The sequence below is a fragment of the Anoplopoma fimbria genome, chromosome 11 (assembly GCF_027596085.1).
Source record: "Anoplopoma fimbria isolate UVic2021 breed Golden Eagle Sablefish chromosome 11, Afim_UVic_2022, whole genome shotgun sequence".
Lineage (NCBI taxonomy): Eukaryota > Metazoa > Chordata > Actinopteri > Perciformes > Anoplopomatidae > Anoplopoma > Anoplopoma fimbria.
In genome coordinates this window covers 18,957,725-18,982,631 of record NC_072459.1, presented here as the reverse complement: position 1 = coordinate 18,982,631, position 24,907 = coordinate 18,957,725, and the positions used below count along the sequence as shown (strand labels likewise).

Sequence of the window (24,907 nt, the reverse complement as noted above, 5' to 3'; positions counted from 1 at the left end):
ACTGACAGAAAGATGACATCATCATGTGATCACACAAAATAAAAAAAGAAAATGAAATTTTCCAAGTTGTGCATCCTAGTAGAGAGGTAGATGCAGGTCCTGGCACACACACTCATGCACACACAAACATCCACGTGCACACGGGTGTGTGCTGTAGATACAAAATAACTGAACAGAAACACAAAGGTCCAACGGCCGCAGTCTGGTTTATCTACATTGCATATTTCTATGTTTGTATGTTGTCTCTGTTGTCATGTTCTCTCTCTTCTTCCCTTGTGGCGTTTGTTGTCCGCTCTTCCTCTACCACGGGCTGTCGCTCCAGTAGCCGTTCACAGTGCCTCCTACTGAGCAGCCGGAGCCGAAAAAACATAGAAGAGGTGGACGGACAGAAGAGGATGGGGAGGGGGAGGTTGGGGGGGGTTCAGGAGGGGCAAAAACAGGGAAAGAAAGAGAAGCCAAAAACTAAAAATATTGCCACTGGCTGCTGAGTCACACTGGAGTCAGTGCAAGTAGTAACACTGTTGGTGATGGTGGTGATGATGGTGATGGTTGTGGGATGAACTCAGACTTGAGTAAAAACCACGCTTCCCACACTCGGGCTAAGCTGCAATGTCCAAAAACCTTTTTCCAGATAAAGACAAAGTCAGTTACCCTGCCACCTTAAAGGAGTAGTTCAACAATAATTCTGGAGATATACTAATTTGCTTTTCTTTCCGAGAATGTAATAAGAAGATGACAGTCCGTCTCTTTTTCGGTGCGTTAAGAACTTAGCTGGAGTCAGGACGTGGTTAGCCTAGCTTAGCATAAAGACTGGAAGCAAGGAGAAACAGCTAGCCCTGGCTCTGTTAAAAAATACACCTACTAACTAAAAGTGGTTTTAAAATGATCACATTGTAACGGGTTTGTTTACTCTTTACACAAACAAAAATGTAGAAAAGGGCTTAATTATAGTTCCAAAAAATATTGTAACTAATAAATAACTAGCAATAATAATGAAGTGTCAAAACACTGTATTATGTGTTCTGTGTAATTTTTCTGCTCAGTCCAATTGAAGAATAATCTCAATGTGAATAAAACACCTAATTAATTATGACAATACATTTCTGAAGATCGTTAGTGTCCTTTTTTCAACAAACACAAGTTTATTAGGTTTCATGAATGGTTAACTCATATCAATGGATAAAGTGATACTTTAAAAGTATTTCTCTGCACATTTCTCTTCCGGTGGCATCCAGATCCCCTGACCATTGTAATGGACAGATTATTTTATTTTTTTGGGGGGGGTAAAAGCCATAAATCTTTCATATGAAGTATGTATAAGTAATATAACACACCATGCTCTCTTTAAACACAGTTTAAACACAAATGATGTGCTTTAACAATATGATCAAGAGATTCAAATGTGCCTTACTGGTCATGTCTAGATGGTTGGGGTTAGCCATTGACATGGAATGGTTGAGGTAAGGCATTGACCTTGAATTGTTTGGGTTAGCCATTGTCCTTGAATAGTTTAGGTTATGCATTGATCTCGAATGGCAAAGGTTAGGATAGGTCGTCAGGTAGCGAGTGTCTCAAGAGTTGACACGTTTCCGCAAATCTAGGGTAACCGTCTTGGCCAGACCTTCTTGACGTTTGGCCATGCCATTAGACAGCTTTACTTACTTTACTTCAGACTAACTTATTACTTATTTCAGACAGGTGTTTCCTTATGCTACCAGTCTTTTTGCTAAGAAAGGTTTACTGCATCCCGACTCTAGCTCAGTACTTCACGCGAGGACTCTGAGACTGGTATTAATCTTCTCTTCTCACCTTCTGAAAGAAACCAAATCAACTTTCTTGGTACTGTTCCTTTAAACCTTAGCTAATGACGAAATACAAGCAGAAGGCAAAGGAGGGAAAAGCAGAAGAAATGAGAAGTGACCATCCCTTTCTTCCGACTATGCAGCTCAGCCTTTTGCCGAAAGCCCGGGTGAGAGCGCATGGAGAGCAATTAAAGAGTGATGGTGTGGTCAAGATCAGACCCTATCGAAAATCCTACAGGTTAAAAGTCAAAGTTTACGTTTGTTCACCAAGTTTTCTATTTCCCTACAGCTGCTTTTGTCTTTTTATTTTACAAAATATGTCTCTAGCCCCAGCTCAGTGTTACCAATACTCTGCTCCCCTAGCATCCCACATTCCCCTTTGAAAGTGATTCCCAAACTCTTGGGGATTTTTGGCAATACGGGTACATTTTCACTCTGCAAATCAACACTTGGAGGATAATAGGCTGATAATATAGGCTGTTTCTAAATCTATATATTGACATTTCTTTTCTTTTAGGACAATAAATGTAATAAGTATCCAGTAATTCCCGAGGAAAACGCAAATATGTAAAAATAAATTAAAAAGACATGTCATATTAGATTCAATTTGCTTCCTTTTTTATCATCTCTCAACTGCTAGTTCATTTTGAAACCCCTCAGGTGTTCCAGGTTGGATACCACTGTCCTATGACCTGCGACCAACCCTGACAGAGACACCTGTTCCCCAGCTGTCAGTGGTATTAAAAATAAGTCCTCCTGCAGTCTATCTTGTGAGCGTTGAGTTTAGGGTGTAAGCAGAGTCTGAGGCCAGAGGAGGAAGCAGGAGAAAAATTGAGGAGGGGATTCTGCAGCTTTCATAAGTTGGTTATTGAGGTGATGTAGAGTCTAATGGAACTCCCTCGCTCCCTGTACTAAAGGGAGACACTGAGAACAAACTAAAGTGTGCCTGTGTGTGTAACAGAGGTCGTTTTGTCTCAATGCAACACATCAAGCTTTTTTTGAAAGGTGCAAAGGTGCTACCGTGTGGGGTATTACCTTTTTTTAGGGATATCATTTTGATTTTAAGTATACAAAAATGTTTAGTTTTATTACTTCTTGAAGGTATACCATATGTTCTTGTTCTGGAGATTCTCATGAGTAAAAACATGCATGCTGCAGTAATGTGTTAGTGTCAATGTGTGTGTGTGTGTGTGTGTGTGTGTGTGTGTGTCTGTGGGTGTGTGTGCATTCTGAGGCTTAATAATAGAAAAGTCCTCATTCAGCTATTTTTAAGTGTCAGTCTTAAAGCATTGAAGTGCGAGTGCAGTGTTGAGATACAGGCGAGAAGTAGCAAAGGGAAAGCTAGAGGTAAACTAACTCAACTATCATATAGGTCTAAACTAACCTAGACTCTATCCCTGTTAGTAAGGCAGGTGTTTTGGGTGTGTTGGTGTATTTTAAAATACATTTGCTTAAGCGTCTATCTTAGCTTAATGGGTTTAGCTATGCGATGGTTTAGAATAGGACTCTGATGCCTAGAAGGGAAGTGCTAATTCCTTGTTGGTTCCATCAAGAGGAAAATGTGAGCAATGGTAATGAAAGAGCAGCTAGGATGAATCAAATGTCCATGAGACACTCTTTCCACGTTAATGCTTTCCTTGCATGTTCCCCAGAAAAACTAAAGAAGAAAAAAAAAAACATTCTATATTGTATTGTTGCTGTTGTTGTTGACATTTTGCTGTTAGTGCCTCCCTGTGGGTTATGCTACAAGATGGAGGGGATGGGGGAACGGCATCGCCTGAGGCCAGGCGGCTCGAAGGGCTCAAAGGTGGAGTTGGTGATCGGGGTGAGGCGCAGCGGGGCGCCCGTCATCCCGGAGATATTATTGAGGCTGCGTGACTTCTCATAACCCGTGGCTAAACGTGAAGATGACAAGGCACAGGTAAGAGGGCAAAGGTCAGAGCGGGGTTATGAAGGGTTATTCAGGTTAGCAAATGAAACAGTCGGCACCAATGTTTTCATGATATGGTAAAAAGAAAAAAAAAAGGTTGGAATGTGCATGGAAATGCATTTTTTATGACAGAAAGTAATGTTATGATATGTCCATTTATGTTATGACAGCATTGCACATCAGAAATTGCAAATATAAAACCATTTGTTACAGTTACAAGCATTTGTAAAGGAAACAAAGTCGGGGAAAAAAAAAAAAAAAAAAAGAGATAAATAACTCAAAATAAAACCAGCCCAAACCAAAAGTAAAATAGTTTAGACCAAAGGAGGAAGTTAGAAAAAGACAGATAGACAGACAGACGGATGGACGGAGGGACAAACAGATGGACAGACAGGACAGAGACAGGACAAAACAGGAATATTGGTTACGGAAATCAGCTATCAGTTGCCACACTATCCCTCAGACACCAAGGGGTGGCGCTCTGCGGCACCGACACGGACTGTGTGGGGGGGGGGGGGGATGCACTAGTCCAGTGGAAGGACACTAAGCGCTCTGATCTGAATACATCTCATGAGATTCTCATACTTGTACATCCACTGGACTACCTGCTCTGGGATTCCCAAAAGCACATTGGTGGTGGTACACTTTGTTCAGGAACATGAAACACAGCCCGACTCAGTGGTTTAATGATTTTTGGAATTGTTTTTTTCTGTTTGGGAAACTCAGAGCAACTTGCGTGGGTAAATCATCTGGAGCTGAGCACAGTTAGCGGTACACACAATCACTCCCAGTCAACACTTCAATCTCTCCACTTCACTGGGGATAGTTTGATCTCAGAGTCCAGGTGTTTTAGCCAGTCTACCGCTAGAACAACAGGCTGCTGCTAACAGTCGAGTTAGACAGAAAGACAGACAGACAGACTGACTGAAGAAAAAAAACCTTCTCCAAAGTCAGGTATGTGTTTCTCTCCATTTAGGTGATCAAATTCAACATGTTTAAAAAATTAAAAAAAAGTCTACAGCCATGCTAGCAGCAATGCGAGGCTGTATTTGGCCACAGCTTTTTGACGTTCAGGTTGACGTAGCAGGAAGTGGCAGAGTTAGATGACATTTCAATATGTTGGCTGGATCTTCCTTCTGAAAAATGTGTTGAAACTTTACATATGTAATGTCTTTGATATATGACTGCAAAGTTCACATGATTTTAAATATAGCCTGATGAATACTAAGTGTTTTAAAATAATATGATAAAGATAAATAAAGGTTTTCAAAATCCCTTAGATATACAGTATATTGGCTGATATCTTTTTATTTTTTTTACATTAATGTGTATCATTAACAAACACATTCAAACAAAAATGTTCCTTTAAAAGAGCATTCCAGCAATTTTGAGAGACTCATAAAAAAAAGGATTGAATTGAAATAAGGATTGAAGGATCCTTTTTTTTACACTGTGATTACTTAGAGCAGCCGACCGGTGAACCTCAGAGTGCCACAGGGGTGCTGCCAAACGATCAGAATAAATCAAAAAATGTTTTTCTTCTTTGGGAATATACAAAACTTTTGCTTCATAGAATGTTCTTAATGTATGAATAAAATAGACACATTAAAATTCATAATTTCACTGCCTGGTTACGTTAGAAAATTGGGATTCAAAATTACAATATTTATTTCGGTCATTACAACAGACAGTACCCCCCAAGGGTGTCGTGCTGTTATTCTGTCTTGCCATTCTATATAAAAGGTATGAACACGGAATGGAGGGACAGTCCTGCTCCACTGCTAAGCCATCATTGAGATATTTTAGATTTTCTGATTGATTTAGAATGGAATTATTGTGTAGAATAAAACCAAATAACAGGTGACAGTGTTAAAGAGGTTGGCTTGTTATCAACCTATATCATTCAAATGTCACCAAAATCACACAAGAGGTTTATTACACGTTTTTTGGTTTTTACTATATTGAAATTTTCCATCCAAAAAACACGGTTACTTCTATGTATTATTGGTATATTAACCTGCTTAACCGTCTACTTAATTTACTAAAGCCTACCTTTGACACCATGTTATAGTCTATTGAGGCTACGGTCTACCACTACCATGACGGACTGTCTGTTATCAAATATTAGGACAAACTGCGACTTTATCAGTTTAGCCCTCCGACAAACAGCTGTCATTTGTTGTGGTGATGTTGGAGTCGGCTTGTAGTGATGCTGGCTTTAGCGCCCACTTGCAAAAACTCATGTTGTCCTTGGACAAGTCACGAGAAGAGCTGACAGTAAAGTACTAAAGGGCATTCTTACCTTGCACCCTCATCACATACAAACAAATAAAAATCAATACCTACATAACCCACCAACACACGATACAGCAGAGTTTAATTACTCATCAACACCCTTACGGAAGGATTTGTCCTTGTGAAATAAGCGTGGGATCAGTTTCAGGAACTAAAGGTGGATGTTGCATAAAGAGGAAGTGAGGCCCCAATCTGAGACCAGAATGTAAGGACAAACTCAGCCTTTGTGAAATGTCCCGCTTAGAGACCTCTCTTGGACAGGATTGGTTTAGAGGTTGGTTTGCTGTTTTGCTTTTCGTTGATGATGTACTACCCCAAATTCTATCTTTAACTTCAAATCTCACCTCCTGTAGGCCTGAAAGATGACTGTATGAAGGTGTCAGTTCAAGGTTCATTTTAATCGCAAATCACTGTCTATTCATTGCTTTTTTTCAGTCAGTCTGACTAAAACAAGTAAAGCAGGAAAGGAAGGTCCCTAAAAGGTTCTAGGACACTGTTACTGCAGGTCTGATTATTGTAGGGGGAGGAATAAACTGTTATGTGGAAAGAAGTATCAAATTGTTAAGGTAACATGTTTATAGGTTTGCATTAAAACTCTCTCCCATCCTTAAGACTTAAAGGTTCACTTTACCATATTTAGAGCATTAAAATAGCCGGGCTGGCTACACAACTGTTAAATTGCATGGGAGAATGCCCAACTAGCTAGCCCCCCGGCTGCTGCTCTTCACCGCACTCATAGAGCGGTTACCACTGATAACGCTGTCACTAGCGATGGTGTCATTGCCGAAGCTTAGTGTCCACCCTGCGGTTCCCTTCAGGCAAACACTGTTAGCTCTGTGAACACTGTTTGCCATTGTTTCGATGTCAGCGCCGTTAGCACTGTTAGCTGCAAGCAGCTGAATCAGCCGTCGCGCTGTCTAGAGCTGTGCGGAGGCAATAGATTGCATCTGAATTTTGTATCAAGCACTTTTAAAAATAGAAATTTGACTCACAGAATTACTAACCACCTTTTAATAACTTGCTTTGTAGAAAATAAACTGCCAGGTTTGGTTAGAATTGGTAATAGGTTTTCAATCCTGAAAGACAGAAGAGTAAAACTGCAATTCAGTCATGAAAATGACATGTCTCCTAGCTGTTAAAAAAAGATTGTGAGCATTTTTTTCCGCGAGCATCGAGTCATTTGATTCCCCAGAGCTCCCGCTCCAGTTCACTTGAGGATTCAAAGGGGCATGCCTAGAAATCCCCCGGAAAATGTACATAATTTTGAAGGGCAGTGGGCCACATCATGTTCAGGTGGACTTTCAACTGTGTCGTTTTTGTTCCCCAAAGCCCCTTGTACAGTTAATTTAAAGATGACAAATGGTCAGTACTGAAAATCCCCCTGAAAATGTTCATTGATCAGTTTGACATTAGGCACTAGCCAATTTACTGGCACAATGTCCAGCTATGGTCCCAGTATATACATAAGTATGGCACAGCACATGCATGTGTTCTAGAATTTCCTTCTGAAATGAATATCCAATGCTTTTGTGTACATTACAGCTTCATCTATGCTGTGTGTTTGTGCGTATGTATTTGTGAATGTTCACTGTGTAACAGCACACATTCTGTTTAAATAGCCGTGTTTGCGACGTCAAGTCCTGTAACCAAAGGAATAAATCAGCAGCACTGCGGCTCTTAGCTGATTGGGACACGCACACAAACACTTGCAGAGCAGCAGCAGCAGCGTTGGATTATCAATAACCTACAGTTTCTAACACAGCAGCAGCAGACTGTCAGTTCGTAGGGACTTGTAATCACTGACCAGGGACTGCTCTCATTAGATATGTTGTGAATATGATTCTGATTATAGCGCACAGATCTGGCTGATCAACATTGAATCGAGAAACAAAGGCAAAACAGGTTGCTGATCAGCATTTACACGTCTCAGTGCTTTAAAGATTCCAATGCAGGGACTGTTTCTAAGGTGGCTCTCACTGTATAAGAAGTCGAGCTGAAAAGTGCTTAGCATCTATAATGAGTGGCTGACTGCAGTTTGCTCTGCAGCAGATGCAGCCTCAGCTATGATCCGCCACACACAAGACCTTTGAAGCTACTCTGTCTAGTGTTAGCCGCTGCATCCATTGATTAAAATGTCTTGTCATGTTCATTTCTTTAGTCATTTACTGCACTAGAGGAATACCAGTGTTAGCAGTAGTAATTGTTTTGTTACTTCCCAACCCTGAGGGTGATAGTACTAAATATGGATTTCCGTATGATATTAATGCACATGTATAGCCTGACATATTCCCAATTGTACGTGGACTACAAAATCTAGCTTTGACAATGCTGGAAGCAGAAATATCCTCATTGGTTGAGTTAAAGGGGTACTCAATTTGGCAAACTGAAAGAGCTATTGGTAAAGCTGCAATAAGATCCTGCTAGATCCTACAATTCCCAAAATGCAATTTGAATAGCATCCTTCACCAGAGCCTCGGTCGTTCAACCTCCACCCCTCCCCCGGGTTGTAACAAAGGATGTCTTTTTATACAAGAGGACATAATACAACTGTTTTCTCAGGCTGAGATCCTACTGTGTGGCCCTTTAAGACTCGATGGCTGGAGTCAATTAAAAGTAAATGAATTGTGAGAACCAGTGGGGAATGGCAAGAAAAGACTGAGTTAATATGCATACTTAGAGTAATCAATACTGCTAGTTTTTTTTTACTCATCTTTTGAGTTCAAACTACACCTATTGCCAATAAACTAACAGCTTGATTAAATCCACCAATGAGATTATTTCTGAACGGTTATATATCTTACAAAGTCAAAACGTTGATTCCTGAAGCAAGAAGCTATAGCTTGCGCTCACGGAGTGGCGGCGCATCCGTAAGCTGTGCTGTGATTGGTTGGCTCGTTGTACGTACCTCTACTCAGTCAGACTTTAGTAACACAACGCAGGGGGAGAGACTGAGGAGGATAGCCTGGGGATGGGATGGATACACCAGTGTTAGAATGGGATGGGGAGACACGAGGGGGGGGAGGGATAATGGGGGAGAAAGAGGAAGAGGAGTGAGAGAGCAGGTAGAAGCAGACGGGAGAGTGAATTGTATGGGATGAGCACATTGTATCTCCATGCCACAAGGGACTTTGTGATTTGTGATATTGGGCTTTATAACTAAATGCTCAAAAAAGAATTACTATATCAACATATTTAACCTGTAGAAAGATATGAGGGAATATTTGATTTGATTTGTTAATGCTTAAAAACAGTTCAGGACAATGTATGTGGAATGGAGAGAATAAACTGCAGTATGTGCATGGTAATGAGCATGTCACCAACAGTCTAGCTAATCTATGTGTTTTTATTTCCTACCAGCTGGGGTCAGGAAATATACTTTTTTGTCATATCTCCCTTATGAAATAATTTTTCATCAGTTAGTTCTGAGTAATAATTGCATATATTTGTTTTATGCCTCTGTTTTAATTAGGGCTTTTAAAAAAAACAACAACCATGTATAGGGGTCCTGGAGGGCCCCAGTCAAAAGCACACAAATCAGCGTGTTATGAAGCCTCAAAAGATGGAACTATTCATTGAGTTCATGTTTGCTATGGGTCCTTATTTAAAGTGTCACACTATACCAGGTTATTAAAAGGACTGCCCCTGATAGGGTCATTTGAAGAAGAACAAAACACTTGATTTGAATGTCTTCAACCTTTATTTTGACAGGGGGCCACACTGAGAACAAGGTCTCTATATCTTAGTTTCTACTGAAAGACAAATAAAACTGCAAAGTGTTGGAGTTTCAATGACTGGGTTTATTTCAGTCATTTCATACTGGGGGACAAAATGTTCCCGGCTGGTTTTAAAATATAAATATAACACAAATAGTGTACTGGAGATAAGGGTGGTAAATAAGCTTTTATGTTCTGATGTAGATGGTATTTATGCAAAACGCTGCAAATAATATTAAAGAAGGTTATGTATTTAAATTTGTCACAATATGCTAATTAACTATCACTTTATAAAATAATATTAAACTATTTTTTTAAACCATATGATATTAATTACATCAGTGATCATGATTTGATAATAAATAAGTACCGTTTTGCTACCATGGTTGTTTCTTACAGCACTCTATTCCTGGGTTTAGTAGTTAGAAGTTAGTTGTAAGTAAGTTTAGCTCTATTACACAGAGGAATAATGTATATCAGGCTTCATACACACACAATACTCGTTAATAGGATCAGTTCATTGCTGGTTTGGGATTTATTGACAATGTGATAAATATAAAATATTCCCAGACTTTTTAAATGTAATACTTATTCAGAATACGTGGAGACCCACTGATAGAAACGACAGAACAAACCACAAAAAGTCTATTTCTGTCGGTTTCTCTAACTGCCACCTTAACATGCAGTGTAAACAATCAATTTACTTTCAAAATTGCAAAATATTGCCGTAAGGGAAAGGATTGATATACAGTATATGTAGAATTATGTCTATGATCAGTGATGATTGGAATTGATTATTCCTCCGGGTTAAGGAGGAGAAAAGGAGAGCAAGTGGAAATGGAGAAAGATGAAAGGGTGGTGGTGGAAAGAGGTGTGCAGGAAGGCCAAGGAGGAAGGTGGGAAAGGGGGGAGCGGGAGTAAGAAAGGGGAAGGGGGTGAGGAAGGGTACACAGAAGTGAACAACCGGGGCGAATATTATCCAAACAATCCACATGCAAAAATATATATCAACATGTGTTTCAGTTTACAGCAAAATGCTCATTACTTCCAGCTATTTGGAAATAGGTACATAAGCTCTTTTTTAAAAACGTATTATTACACACACTATGGTCACACACAAATGTGGACCTGTAATTTAATTTGAAACCACATGTGGATTTCAGATTGTCTAGAAATAATATTTGCCTCAAATACAGACATATAAAGATGCAATATGACATTGCCAATCCATTGATTGAACCACAGGGTTTAAATAAAGCATACATACATGTAACGTGTATGTATGTGACAAGTGACATAGATCATTCATAACTGAGGTCAGTAAGAGGACAAAGAGGAAAGATACACACACAAACACACAGGATCAGAACAAAGGAAAAGTAATTATACATAGAGTCTCATTGCTATGTCATATGAACGCAGACACTATAGTTATGCATGGACAGATGCACATGCAGAACATTATTCAGGATGGAGCAGGCAATAGAACGTGAACAGATAATATGAATGACGGTCCTGTTTACCCAGACAAAGAACTTTAGTGAGTTTTAGGACAATATTTAACTGAGTGAAAAACATGGCAAAGTTATGACATTGCTGGGAAGGACAGAGAACGTAAGTATTGAACTTTAAAAAAAACGACCATATAAAGTCTAAGTTAGCACAAATGAACACAGGACTTTCACCCAGGAGACAACTGTTCGTGTCCTGTGTGAGACCAAAAGTCAGTGTTCACTTCTTTTAATTTATGTCTGTAACTTAAATAAAACTGACTTATTTTAAGCCAAACCATGATGTTTTACTCAAGGTTAGAAAGTAGTTTTGTTACTTTTTGTTTTGCTTCAATTGTTTAAAACTTCAACCGGGATAAATCCTTTTCCCTGGGAACTTACTTTAGGACACAGGGTTCCTGTGTGTTAAGAGACTTTACAAGACTGTCTTTTTGAAAAGAGACAGCTCGAAACATGAAAAAAAAAAATCAGCTGATGCCACATTTTAGCTCAACTTGTTGAGCCAAACGTTAAATTAGCTAGCCACATCTGATTTATTTCTATTGTAACAAAATATACGCCGTCGTCTAGAGTTGAGAAACTGATTTTGTCTACCTCGGTCTGAACTCGGCCACCCATTGTTTAAATTTTTTTGGGGGGGATTTTGATTTGAATTTTGATAGTAAATCTTCCACTGTGAACTGTCCAATGAGCACTGTACGAGGGCGCGTCTTTTAGTTTTAATTGCTCGCCAGAAACCCCTCTTGTGTATTGTAGGACTTGCAGTATTTCTGTATTTGCTTGTGTTTGTATCCAGTGAGTGTGCTTTATCAAAGTGACTAATGTGCTTCTTAACAATTCTCGGGGTTATCTATAAATGTGGATTCTTACTTACAGGGCTTTAAATTCACAATTGCCGCTCTATAATCATAATCAATACAATTGATGAGCTCACACTTCCCTGGGTCAACATGAATCTCCTCCTGACACAACTGTGGGCTCGACTGCGCTCGGGAAATAAAATAATGTGTGTGCAATCCAAGAGGCCTCTGGGGGATTCTGACCACCAATAGTAATTAAATACTAGCCCGAAGGTCATCGATCACTGGTTGGTGGAAAGGAAAGTGAAAGTAAAATAGGCTGCGTGTTAATGAGAGACCAACAGAATTAAAACTGGCGGAGAGAGTTTATATTTAAGGTGGTATGAATCGCTCATTTGCGGTAGAGAGAGGGAGCGAGAGAGGGGGGAGGGGGGGCTCTCCACTCTGTTATGGTGCAGCATATCTCCTTACATCAGTGAGCCTCTTAGAGTCAGTTCAGGCCAACGGTATCTGTCTGTCAATGAGGAGGATCAATACTTTGTTTCTACTGAGAACAAGGGGGAGGAGCCCGAGGAGAGGAAGAGGAAAAAAACAAGGAGAGACAGGACGGGGAGACCATGAGGTACTAAAGCAAAGGAGTGATTAATGCAACATTTCATTCTTCTATTCGACCTCCACCCACTCGCTGATTAGGTTTCCCAATGGGTGGGGGTGGGGGGTGGGGGGGTTAGACGTGTACCGTATCATAATGCAGAGTGAGTCTGCTGCCTTTCAAAGTAATGCAGTCGGGCTGAGAGTGCCGTGTGCAGGCCTGGCCACGCGAGGCGCTAGTGGCACTGCACCAACGTTCGCTCCAGAGCTACCTCTCTGCAGGTTTTTCTTTTTTCTTTTTTTTTTCTAAAAGAGAGCAGGCAGCGTTCTCCTCTAGCAGGCAGGGTCACTCTCTCTCTCCGATCATTTATCCTAATTTTATACCAAGACAGCGAGAGACCTTAACAAGTTGCAGAGTCACAGATTCTCACAGTTGTGGTGGGATTCTTTTTTGGTTCCAGCAGGACGGTATAGTGATTAAAGGGAATAGTTCAAGACGTTTTTGAATGGCTACAGTATACTCCCAGACAAAGGTGTAGTTTGAATTTGGTTCTAATTAAGGTTTGGGATTTACAAAAAATATCTAGTAGAAATATAATGTGAACACTTGACGATTCATTTAGGCTACACAAAAAGTTGATAATCAGAATACCAGCAGGTGATTTTTCTGGTGGTGCAACGTATTATAAACTCACGGTTCATATCCTATAACGGATCAGATCAGCACAAAAGAAAAAAGGGAGCAAATATAATTTAAAGAGGTCCCTGATTACATTTTTGTGCCGCCAATACTAATTGCCGATCCCTGATGATCCATATTTGCGATTACAGATCCCTTCGTTGTTTGATTTTAGGAGCTGGTCTAAAAGGCTCGACAATAAAAAAAATGTGTCACTTTTCAAAAAATCATTTCAACCCTTTTGACGTTTTAAAACAATAAAAAAAATGTATCCTTTTACTTTATTATAACAATTTATAGTGTTTCTTTTCTTCACAAAAACACAAAATTCAAGTTTCTCACCAGCACTACACGTTTAGGGATTACATGTGAACACATCACGTTAACGTTGTACTTTACCTTCACCCAATACTTAATTTCACTGAACAGAGCCTGAACGCGTCATAATATAACCGTTTGTTGGCATTAGTGGTGTGGCTAACGCTACTAGCTCTTCTTCTGTCAATTTAAACACGGATTGGTTGTTTACAGTGGAACATTATCAGAGATCAGAGACTAGAAAAGCTTAAATGATGTCCTAATCTCATATTTTACTGACGATCGTAAAACGTTATTTATCACGGTTGTGGTTAACGTTAAACAGTGTAATTATTCCCGCGTTTCACATGCGTGCCAATCCGTGAGGGGAGATCCGTACATATCACGAATCGACTAGCGGTCCGTTACAACATTAGCAATTTTAGGTTATCTTGTAGGTGTCTTATTCCGTGTTACTATAAAAATATGGATACTATTTAAATTGCTTGATGCATTTATGGCGACTAATGGATCCAGTTAGTATCACTTCAGTTCAGAGCCCTTCACTGGCTCCTGTCTTTCTTCCTTCTTTTCTGTTTATAAAGCACTGAATTGTTTATTTCTTATCTCCTGAGACATTATGAACCAGTCGGACCTCTCAGGTGGTCTTTTCTGTCCCCAGAGTCAAACCTAACAAGGAGAAGCAGTGATCAGTTTTTATGCTCTGTACATCTGGAACAACCTCCCAGGAAACTGCAACTGCACTGTAACTTTTATTAATCTAATTATATATCCGTCTTTTTATCTTCTATTTTCTTGGCTTTTAATATACGTTTGAATATCCTTCTGTGCTTTTATTTTCACATTCTGTCTCGATGATTTTGATCTAAAGCACTTTTACTGAAATGTGCTATAAAGAAACACTTTCATTGCATTACTCTTTATGGGGGTACTTTATCAAACAAGTTCTTATATATGACCTACAGTTAATCTGCTTAGGCTTGGCTTTCCCAGTATTTGTAATCACATATATCTCCTTCTACCCATAAAGTGTTGTTTTCTGGTTCACATTTCATCCCTGTACGTTGTACATTTACGTCACAAAAGGCTCTATTTGTCTCTCCAGCGGTTTCCCTTGGCTTCACTGAGCGGTTAGTAAAATGAAGCCAACTGTATCAATATGAATCAATAATGCAATCAAACACCAAGCCCTGACCCAAAATGCTTTGCTGCACCATGTCCCAGAATTCCCCTGTCTACTGTTTCCGTAGCAACAGCAAGAAAGAGAGAGAGAGAGAGAGAGAGAGAGAGGGGATGGTGGGGTAAAGATCAAAGCATGGGGAAGTAAGACGGACTGATACAGTAAACATAGCAGACAAACATAAAATAAATGTAACATAAAAGAACTATCGACTATTTAAATGATATGTGGATAGATAGATAGATAGATAGATAGATAGATAGATAGATAGATAGATAGATAGATAGATAGATAGATAGATAGATAGATAGATAGATAGATAGATAGATAGATAGATAGATAGATTTCATAAATTCAAACCATGACCGAGCCACAAACTACAGGAACACTCTGGCAGTGGCGAAGCAAAGGTGGGTGTTGAAGAGATTTGCTTGAAGAGAGTTTTTGTTATATTTTGCCATCAGTTTTATCCGTCTGATTTACATCTTTTTGAACCCCCCACCCATTGCTTGCTGATACAAGGGCGCAAGAGCTGGGATAATAATAATAAATAAAATTAAAGCAGATAATGCATAGGAGCGAAATAAAAATTGCACAGAAGTTGGAAAGGAGCGCTACGATTCGATGCAGCCCTTCCGGAACGCCTCCAAAATGCTCAAGTCTTTCGTTCTTCCCACCGGCCGCTACCCTAGATCTGATATAGAGACTGTATTTAATCCCATCTGAGTACAGTACAATCGGTGATCATGTCAGCGAGAGGAAGGGAGGAAGGAAAGAGGAAGAGGGGTCGGAAGAGAGCCATGGCAGATCTTATAAAGCAAAAAGCCTGGCGGCCCAATGCGAAATGTGTGCGGTTGCAAATTCTTGAGGTGTGCCTGATTTATCTTGACCAGTCGCAATGACAAGATAATTTAAGATAATCAAAGTTATTGTTTTTTCATTGAGGTGGTCAGCTAAAAGAGAGAGAGAGAAAGCTAAGAGGCCATCACATCAGAGCAAAGTGCCACCGCTATGCTCGTCACAGCCTTCCAAAGGTGTGACAATACTTACCAGAATGTGTGTGTGTGTGTGTGTGTGTGTGTGTGTGTGTGTGTGTTTTGGGGATTAGAGTTCTGTCTGTCATTCTTTCTCCCTGTTCATCTGTCTGCTTTACTGTCAAACAGCCTGCTAGATCTCTTGTGTTTTTGGAGGATTTGAGAACATTAGCTGTCTCGTTGGCTAACATAGACCTTTGCAGCACTACAGCAGTCAGTGTTCCAGCGCAGCATGGCGGAGAGTCGGACACAGCTCAGCCACAAAACACATGGTTTTCTTTTGAAAAACACTAGCCTTTCTCTTTTTTGTACTTATTTTTTTGTAGATCATTTATATGACCGTGAAAGGATCAAATCTGCCCTGACACAATAGTTTGGAGCCAAAAGTCTGCTGAACGGTGTTCTCCGCCGGGCTGAGCTGTGAAAATCTGATCTGAGCTCAGTTCCAGAGAAGGGGACGGAAGAAAACCGACCAACCAACCAATCAGCAACCAGCCAACGAGGCCAACTGGTGCACAGCGGCCGCTTTCACTCTGGCACCCATCCCAAAACACATTAAATTGAAACCCCCCATTTATTCCTTCATTTTTATTCATTCTTTAATACTTTGGTTTTATTTCTTTTTTCATAAAAAACTATTTTTTTTTTACATGCTGGTTTTGATTTCCAATAATAAAATATTAGATTGATCTCAATAGGACTAGATAGAGTGTGAAAACCAAAGTAGTTGTATAAAGTTTTGTCCACACATAAAGAAAAGTGTGGAAAGACCGGGCATCAGCCCCCCAAAAGCAGTCTGGGAATGAGACCTCCATGGCCCACATGGAACCAGACTGACTCTGGACCCAAAGTGCTTTAGGAGGGAGGGGTGGGGGAGAAAACATGATGCCTCCCCCTATCTGTAAGTACCAGAGTGTGAAGAGACCGGGTGAGAGGAGGAGAAGGAGGAGGAAGAGGAGGAGCAGGAGGAGGGGAAGACAGCTACACACAAAATCAAACACACACATACACACACACACACACACACGCACACAAAGAAAAGGGACGGACACACGGACAGAGACAGACAAAAAAAAAAACAGAGACAGACAAACAGACAGATGGATAGTGTAACACAGACCGACAAGAGCCAACGCACAAACGCATGACCTGACACAACCTGGGGAAGGAGACAGTGACAACAACAACAACAACAACAACAGCAGCAACAGCGCGCAATCGCACATGGACCACGCACTGTGAACTTTGACCCTTTGCGCCCCGCTCTGACCCCCGTGAGCGTTCTCCCCGGTGTTTACGACATACTGTGGGTGTAAAGAGGGAAGGCATATCTCTTTCACGCAAACACACATAGCCTTAATGAACGGAACACAGAGCAGTGCGTTTAGTCACACAGCCATGCAGCAATTGGTCTTTTATGTCAGCTGACACTGTTTTTTTGTTTATTTAAACAAAAGAACAAAAAAATAAATAAACTATTGAATATTAACTTCAGAAACAATGTGCCTTTACATAGAATGTGATGCGTAACTATGGCAGTTTATTTGTGTTATATTTCTGAGCATGAGATGGGACATGAGCACAGAAAATAAGATTCCTGCAAACACATACTAGAGAAATCATCATAGAATGAGTTCATTTCAGCAACATCAAAACAACCTCCCTTCCATGCTAATCCTAATCCTAATACATTTATTTGCTGTTTCCTTTTAGCAAAAATTAGGATTGTCGTGTTATACCGGTACTGATGATAATCAAGTTAATAACACATACATTGTTATATTATGTAAATAATGCAGCTTCTCTTAACACATTTTATATATAAAGGTATGTTTATGGACTCTTTCCCCTCACTCCTATTTTTAGTTTTATTTAATTGGCAAAAAAACAAAGAGGCAAAATGCATAATAAATAAAGGTAGGATGAAGTTGACTGATAGCATTATTCTAATTTTATTGACATTTTGGATTGATATTGCAATAATATCTTTATCATTAATTCTTACAGCAAAAATATTGTGGTTGGGGTTAAAAAGACCACGTAACTTTCATTCATAAAGTACATATATGCAACAAAAAGTCGGTAAAATAAGTTAACGCTGACCGTACGTAGTTATCTGAATGAAAGACCTGGGATTTTTTGTATAACTAATTATTATTTGATTATAATAATTAATATTGATGATAACTTCTCTACAAAAACAACAACAACATTGTAAAGTTCTCAAAATGTCCCATTGCATACCCAAAATTGAAGCACAAAATGTATCATCCGTGCCAAGGGATGTATTGACGTATGATTTGTTCTAATGATGAGCTTTATGATATATTAATTTGACAAGACTTAATTAATGAAATGCAGCAGCATCAAGTGAGCTAGTAGTAGATATAAGATGACATTGATAATAACCAGTGAAAATATATCCTACATACAGTAGACATTAGACACACACACACACAGACAACACACACACACACACACACACACACACACACACACACACACACACACACATGCATATGCCCCCCCTCCCCAGACCACCCACCCACCCTACACACCATTATCATTCTTTTGCTGAATGACACTTAAAAAAGCTTTACAATAACAAGCAACCTGCATGCACCTGTATACATTTAACCTGCGTGTTTGTGTGTGTGTGTGTGTGTGTGCGCGACTTACACTTATTGTAAATCGCTTTGGATAAAAGCGTCTGCTAAATGACTGTAATGTAATGTAATGTGTGTGTGTGTGTGTGTGTGTGTGTTTTGTGAGCATTCATATTTTTGGGCCTGATCTTGATGTTGTTTCTTGGGTGGGAACACTTTTCTTCTCCACTTTATGACTTCATTATTGCTATCTAACTACTGTACTCTCATCTACTCCACTCTACTGTCACGTTTTAGTGGGCTTTTCACACATGTAGCTGGGTTAATCTGGTCCGGATCAAGGTAAAAAAAATATGAAAAAAGTGGTATTGCATGATGGCTTTTTAGTCCAGTCTAGTGTGATCAAAACAAGTCAAGTCAAGTGCTAGCTCTTCTGCTAATCTAATCATGTCTGAGCTAATCTAATGTTATTTAACCTCATCCGACCTACTTAAATATAGACTTTTATAATGTAGCCTGATCTAGTCTAGTCTAATATAATCCAATCTGGTCTAGTGAATTCTTATGTAGTTTAGTTAAAATGTTCCCTATTTTAGTGCATTCTAGTCTAAGAAAAAACAATCTAGTCTAGGTCTAGTATCTAATATAATCTAGTTTAGTCTGGTTTTACTTAATCTAGTCTAGTTGAATGTTATATGGTCAAGTCTAGTTAAATTAAACACGTTTATTCTAGTCTGAATTTAATCAAACATCTAAACTAATATAATCTGGTCATATCTAATCAAACTTAATCTAATATCATCTAGTTTAGTCAGGTCTAACTGAACCTAGTCTAGTCAAATGTAATCCAGGCTGGTCAAATTTAATGTCATCTATAATCGGATCAAATCTAAATCTAATCCAACCTAAATTTAAATCTAGTCTACATTAATCTAATATAATCTAGTTCACTCTGGTCTAACTGAATCTGGTCTAATGGAATGTAATCTAATTTTTAGACTTTAGTATAGTCTGAATCTAACCTAATCTGATGTAATCTAATATGCGATAAAATATAATCTGGCTAAAGAAAATCTAAAATAATCTAATATGATCGAGGCTCGGTCGAACTGAATCTATCTAGCAAAATGTAATCTAGTCTAGTCAAGTTTTTTTTCTTTTTATTATTATCATCTTTTTTATATAAACCTAATTTAGTCGAGACTGAATCTCATTTAATCACATCTAATAATATGTCTGATATAATCTAACCTATACAAATCTATTTGTATTTATTCTAGTAGTATGTAATCTTGCCTAGTTTAGTTCAACCCATTAGTAATCCAATTGAATCTAATTTAATATTTTGGTTTTTCATTTCAGTAATATTTCCTAGTGATTTAAGGTAGTATTTCTGACTGCTGTGGAGGTTACCTCTGTGTTTCTACGGTTTGATCCAGGAGGAGATGGAGTTAACACTGAGCTCCTGATGTAGCAGAGGCCCTTCCGGCCTGAACCACTCCACTCCCAGGGAGGAAGACACACTGCTGGACTCTGAGTAATCTGTGTGTGTATGTGGGTGTGTGTGTGTGTGTGTGTGTGGGTGCGTGTGTGTTTTGTGTTTTGTGTTTGCATGTGCGAGTCAGGGAAACAGCATGTGGGGAGTGTATAGAGTGTGTAGAGTGTTTAAGGTGAAAGGTCAGAGATTAAATTTTAAAATGCATATATATTTTAGACAAGGTGGCAGTAGTCAAGGTGGTGGCAGAAAAAAGGGGAGAAAAAAATGGATGGAAGATGAGGGAAGTGAAATGGAAGGGAAAACAGAGGGAGAGTAAGAAGCAGTAGGAAAAAGGGGCGAGAGAATCGAGTGTGGGGAGAGGAGAGAGAGAAAGGAAGAGTTAATGAATCACAGCATGGCAAAGTGAGAAAAAGCAGCTATGGAGTGGACATAGAGAGTGACAGACTGAGAGAGAGAGACGGACAGAGCAGAACAATGAAGGAGCCTGATGTTATGACATGAGAACAGAAAATGACGCTCATCCGATCTGGCTGTCTGCCAGATCGGATTCAAAACGACGCACACTGACACATGAAGAGTTTCATTTCAAAACAAGACATCCAGAAGCAGATTTCATAACATTCAACTGCTGCAAGAAAGTTCCAGTAGGCGCGTGATGTTAGTACTTTAAGTGATGAGGCTGCAGACGTTTAGATATTTTTACTCAAATCAATCAATCCCATGAAAAAAAAATATTTATATTCTTACTCCGCGCCTTAGAGCTCCACTGTTGCACTGGGTGTCACCTTCCTTCACCAATTAACATGTCAGTGTAGTTTATTTTGACTCAATCCCACAAACACTGTTCTGCTGCACCAAATACTCACTGGAGCAACAAATGTGTGTACATCCGCGGCTGAAAATAGTCCCCAATTTCCTCCTATTTGAGTTACTTTTGGTAGAGCTACAGCATGAAACCGCTTTAAGAAAACCCTAAGCCTCTTGTAACAGATGATTTACAGCGGTGCTGGCAGCTCTGTGAGGCATACCAGTACACAGCAATGCTTCAAGCTAAATGCTAATGTCGGAGCAACATGCTCAGAGTGACAATGCTAACATGCTGACGTTTAGCAGTTACAACATTGAGCGTAGGTCTGTCACGATAACAAATTCTGTTGAGGCGACATATTGTCCAGAGATAATTTCGATAAGATTATTATTGTCAATTTAAGATAATTTCATGCCTCCAATAAAATGATAACATAATAGCATATTAATGAATATACCCTTAAAAAGAGCAATAAACATTGAATTCTAAACACTATTCAGACATTGTACTTGGAATGGGATTAATATTCTTAATAAATTAAACCAAACAACGAAAATAATATACAAACGCACAGAAATGTGCAATATCTGCATAATGCCAGAGTCGGATGATAATAGGAGAAAACCCCTTATTGTGACAGGCCTACATGTTAGCATGCTCACTTTTGCTAATTAGAATTTAAAGTACAGCTGAGGCTGATGGGATAATCATTAGTTTTGCAGGTATTTGGTGAAAAGACATAGTACAAATTGAAATTTTCACCCTATGATTGCAGCAGAAGTAAAGTGGGGGACATGGATATCCGAGCAATCCAACTTTTTGTGCCGGGGCTGAATGATAATTATCCCTACAAAAAGAGGATATAAATAAAAATAAATAATAGGAAACAAATCTAAGTGTAAGAAGACTTATAGTACAGAAGAAGATTTGGGAATGAGACAGCATGCATGGGTATTTTCTCCCTTTTTTTTTTACAGAGTTTTATGACCCATCCAAACACCCAAACCTCCACCCTACAAGTTTTATTGTTTTGTTTTGTTTACAACAGACAAAAGTCATAATTCAAGAGGCCATATGTAACATAAGCCTTTTGAACAAACAAAAGCTAGGCTTCTTTTGTCTTTTCATGGGATTTGTTGACAGTAAAAAAAGTATAAAAAAATTGAATTACAACTATTTTATCTGTATTGTTATACATCTCTTTATCAAACAAGAAAGGTGACACTATAATAAAAAAAGGGCAGTGTTTTGAAATGAAACAGTTCAGCTGAATGCACAGTCTAACACACAGAACTGTATCAGCTTTGATGAACATAGAATACAGTGTACACAGAGGACCGATGTTCACCTGCATGCAGCGTTGCTGAGTGACTGTTGACCCACCTCAGTAGGGAATCCCCTGCAGAATCTGCAGATTAATGGCATTATTTGACCACAATTCACACGAAAACAAAAGCTTGTCATGAATGCTTGTGTGTTACAGTAGAGTAAAGTCAGTCACTCCAACATCAGCGCACACATGGCAGTCTGCAGCAGCCTCTGCAGGACCTCTGCAGTACAGAAGCAGGACAAATGCATGAAGGGGACTTCCTCTACTACAGCTAGTAGTCTCACGGTGTGAATGAGAGGAATCATAGGGTTAAATATCAATGCCATTCATTGGGCATTGATATGTGATTGGTGCTCTTCGTGCTGAACGGTCTGAAGGAAACGAGCAGTGTGGAGATGCTGAGTCGTCACACAAAATGATGGATGGGAAATGTAACATGTAGTCTCAGTGTTAGCTCTCAGGGCCTACTTTTATTTTAAAATACAATAATACGCTATTCATATTTTGTCTGTACGGTGTGTGTACCTCAACAGAGTGTGGACACAACACTATGAACCTTTATTTTGTCAGGTGTTACTATTATTGTGTCCACTACCTGTATGTATTTGTGTATTTGGATGTGCATGTGGTTGGAACATATATGTGTGTGGTCGATGTTTTTTATTTTATGCACACCACACACACTGTCAGCACATATCAATCAGGACCATGCATCGACCGACAGCCCACTGCTGTCACTCAGGTACCACCCTACCCCCGCTCTTCCTCCTCCTCCTCCTACTCCTCCCCCTTCAATCCTCTGCCTCCCCCCCTCCGCCTTCCTACCTTTCCGGACGTTCCCGTCCGTTGTGCGCTGGAACTCCCCGGCGCTCAGCAGGAAGCAGGCCCGGTCATGCGGGTAACGCTCGCGGCTGGTGTTGGAGCCGAGGCCCCCCGTGGCCGGGCTGCGCTCGTCCCCTAGGACCTGGTCGATGGTGGGGCAGTCCTCGTTGGCCAGGGCCGCAGCGTTGGCCGCAGCGTCGCCGTTCTGCTTGGAATCTGGGAGAAAGAGGGCGAGAGAGATGTGGGGGCAAGAGGGAGAGTAGAGATAAAAGAGTGGCAGAAAGTTGAGCAGAGAAGAGGCGACGTAAGAGGAAGGAGGGATATTGAGAGTGGTGCAGGTAGAGAGGAGACGGAACGTGGAGAGGACATGAAAGGAGTAAAGAGGAGAAGAAAAGAGCAGAGTTACGGGGACATGGAAAGGAGATGGGAGGAGAGGATGATGAGAAGAGAAGAGAGGAAAAGAGGTGAGGAAACATGGAGAGGAGAGCATACAGAAAATATGATATGAAAAAGAAAACAGAAGTCAGCATGTGAAAGATATGTGAAAGACGGGGGGAGAAGGGGAGGTAAAGGAAGAGAAGATTAATGGTCCGGAGAGGAGGAGGAGGAGTATGCAGGGGTGGACCCATTGAGAGAAAAAGGGAAGGTATTAGGTTGAGAGAATGAAAGCAATAAAAATGGAAAAGGGAGATAAAGAACACAGGGGGTGAGGAGGAGCGAGGAGGACAAGGAGGAAGGATTTGGAGGTGAGGAACAGAAGAAGGAAAAAAACGGTAGATGAAAAAGGAGTGGTGAGAAAAAAAAACGATGAGGATGTAAAAAGAAAATGAAAAGAGGGTGAGAGGATGGAGAAAAGGACAGAAGAGAGAGAGGGGTACAGAGGAGGGGGGTGTAAAGGAACGTTAGTGCCTTGTGATAGCTATCCTGATCACATGACCAACACACTGCAGCAAGAGCAGGCAGCAGACACACACACACACACACACACACACACTTCACGTACTCAAGCACAGCGTTTAACAGCACTGAATGAGAGGGACTAAACAAAGGAGTGGGACAAAAGACACACTGCAGGCACACACACACACACACACCAAAAAGATTGCTACAGGGGAAGCAGTGTTTGTAGCCTTCAACACAAGCTGTCAAATCTAATCTGATATGATTTACTGCTCAACAGTTACAGATACAAGCCAGAGGGGTGGACACACACACACACACACACATACACACACAAACACACACCACACAAACAGACACACAGGACACAAAAGTCTTCACACAACACTTCACTGAAAGACCCAGCTAGTACAACGTGTTGTCCGAGCACATCACGGATCAAAAATGTTTTGTTCGGTTGTTTTGAACTGACGTATTGAAAAAAAACGTCCGGTTATTAAGACGAGGTGTTATATACGGGGATAACGGAGCACAATCTGCGACAGTCTCTGCTGTGAGACATTCAAGTTTTTCCACATGAAAAGTTTTGGAATCCTCCGGCTCTCATTGGCCATTGTTGTTGATAGATTCAGTGTCAAAGTTCATAAAAGTTGATCGGCGTTTGAAAGATTTTAAATGCTTAAAGAAATATGGCACATACTGGCAGAAATGGCAAATAATATTCATATTTATGTTTTTTCTTTTGTGTATTATCACCTGAAAATAGGAATTGTCTTAGCTTAGAATGAGCCTCTTCAAAAAACTGTGCCGCGTTGCGTGTTTTATTCAGTCGTCCAGAACGGCAAACACAACACTGGCTCTAGATGGATAGGGCGGTTTGCGGTTTTCATGCGGCCGTCACGGTTCTCCTTCAGAAGCCTGTTCTCATGCAGGGCGTCCACTACGACGCACATGGCTTTCAAGTATCATTAGTGTAAACCCGCCATTTAGAGTCAAATAGACCATTCAGCGGAGTATGCTTTAGGGCGGGCTTACTGTGATTGACAGGTTGCTGTCACTACCAGAGCTGAATAGGGAGTCTCTACGTCAC

The 24,907-nt window shown here is 40.1% G+C and overlaps 1 protein-coding gene across 1 annotated transcript in view; it reads right to left on the bottom strand.

The window, feature by feature from the left end:
• Positions 1 to 3,545: 3,545 nt before the first annotated feature.
• The window catches only part of LOC129098676 (potassium voltage-gated channel subfamily C member 1-like), a 63,169-nt gene continuing 41,807 nt past the window's right edge, over positions 3,546 to 24,907 (bottom strand). Inside the window, exons 4-5 of the mRNA XM_054607757.1 lie at positions 22,921 to 23,133; positions 3,546 to 3,697 (exon numbers count right to left, since the gene is read on the bottom strand). Of these exons, the coding sequence (XP_054463732.1) occupies positions 3,546 to 3,697; positions 22,921 to 23,133 (365 nt within the window). The remainder of the gene's footprint in view (positions 3,698 to 22,920; positions 23,134 to 24,907) is intronic.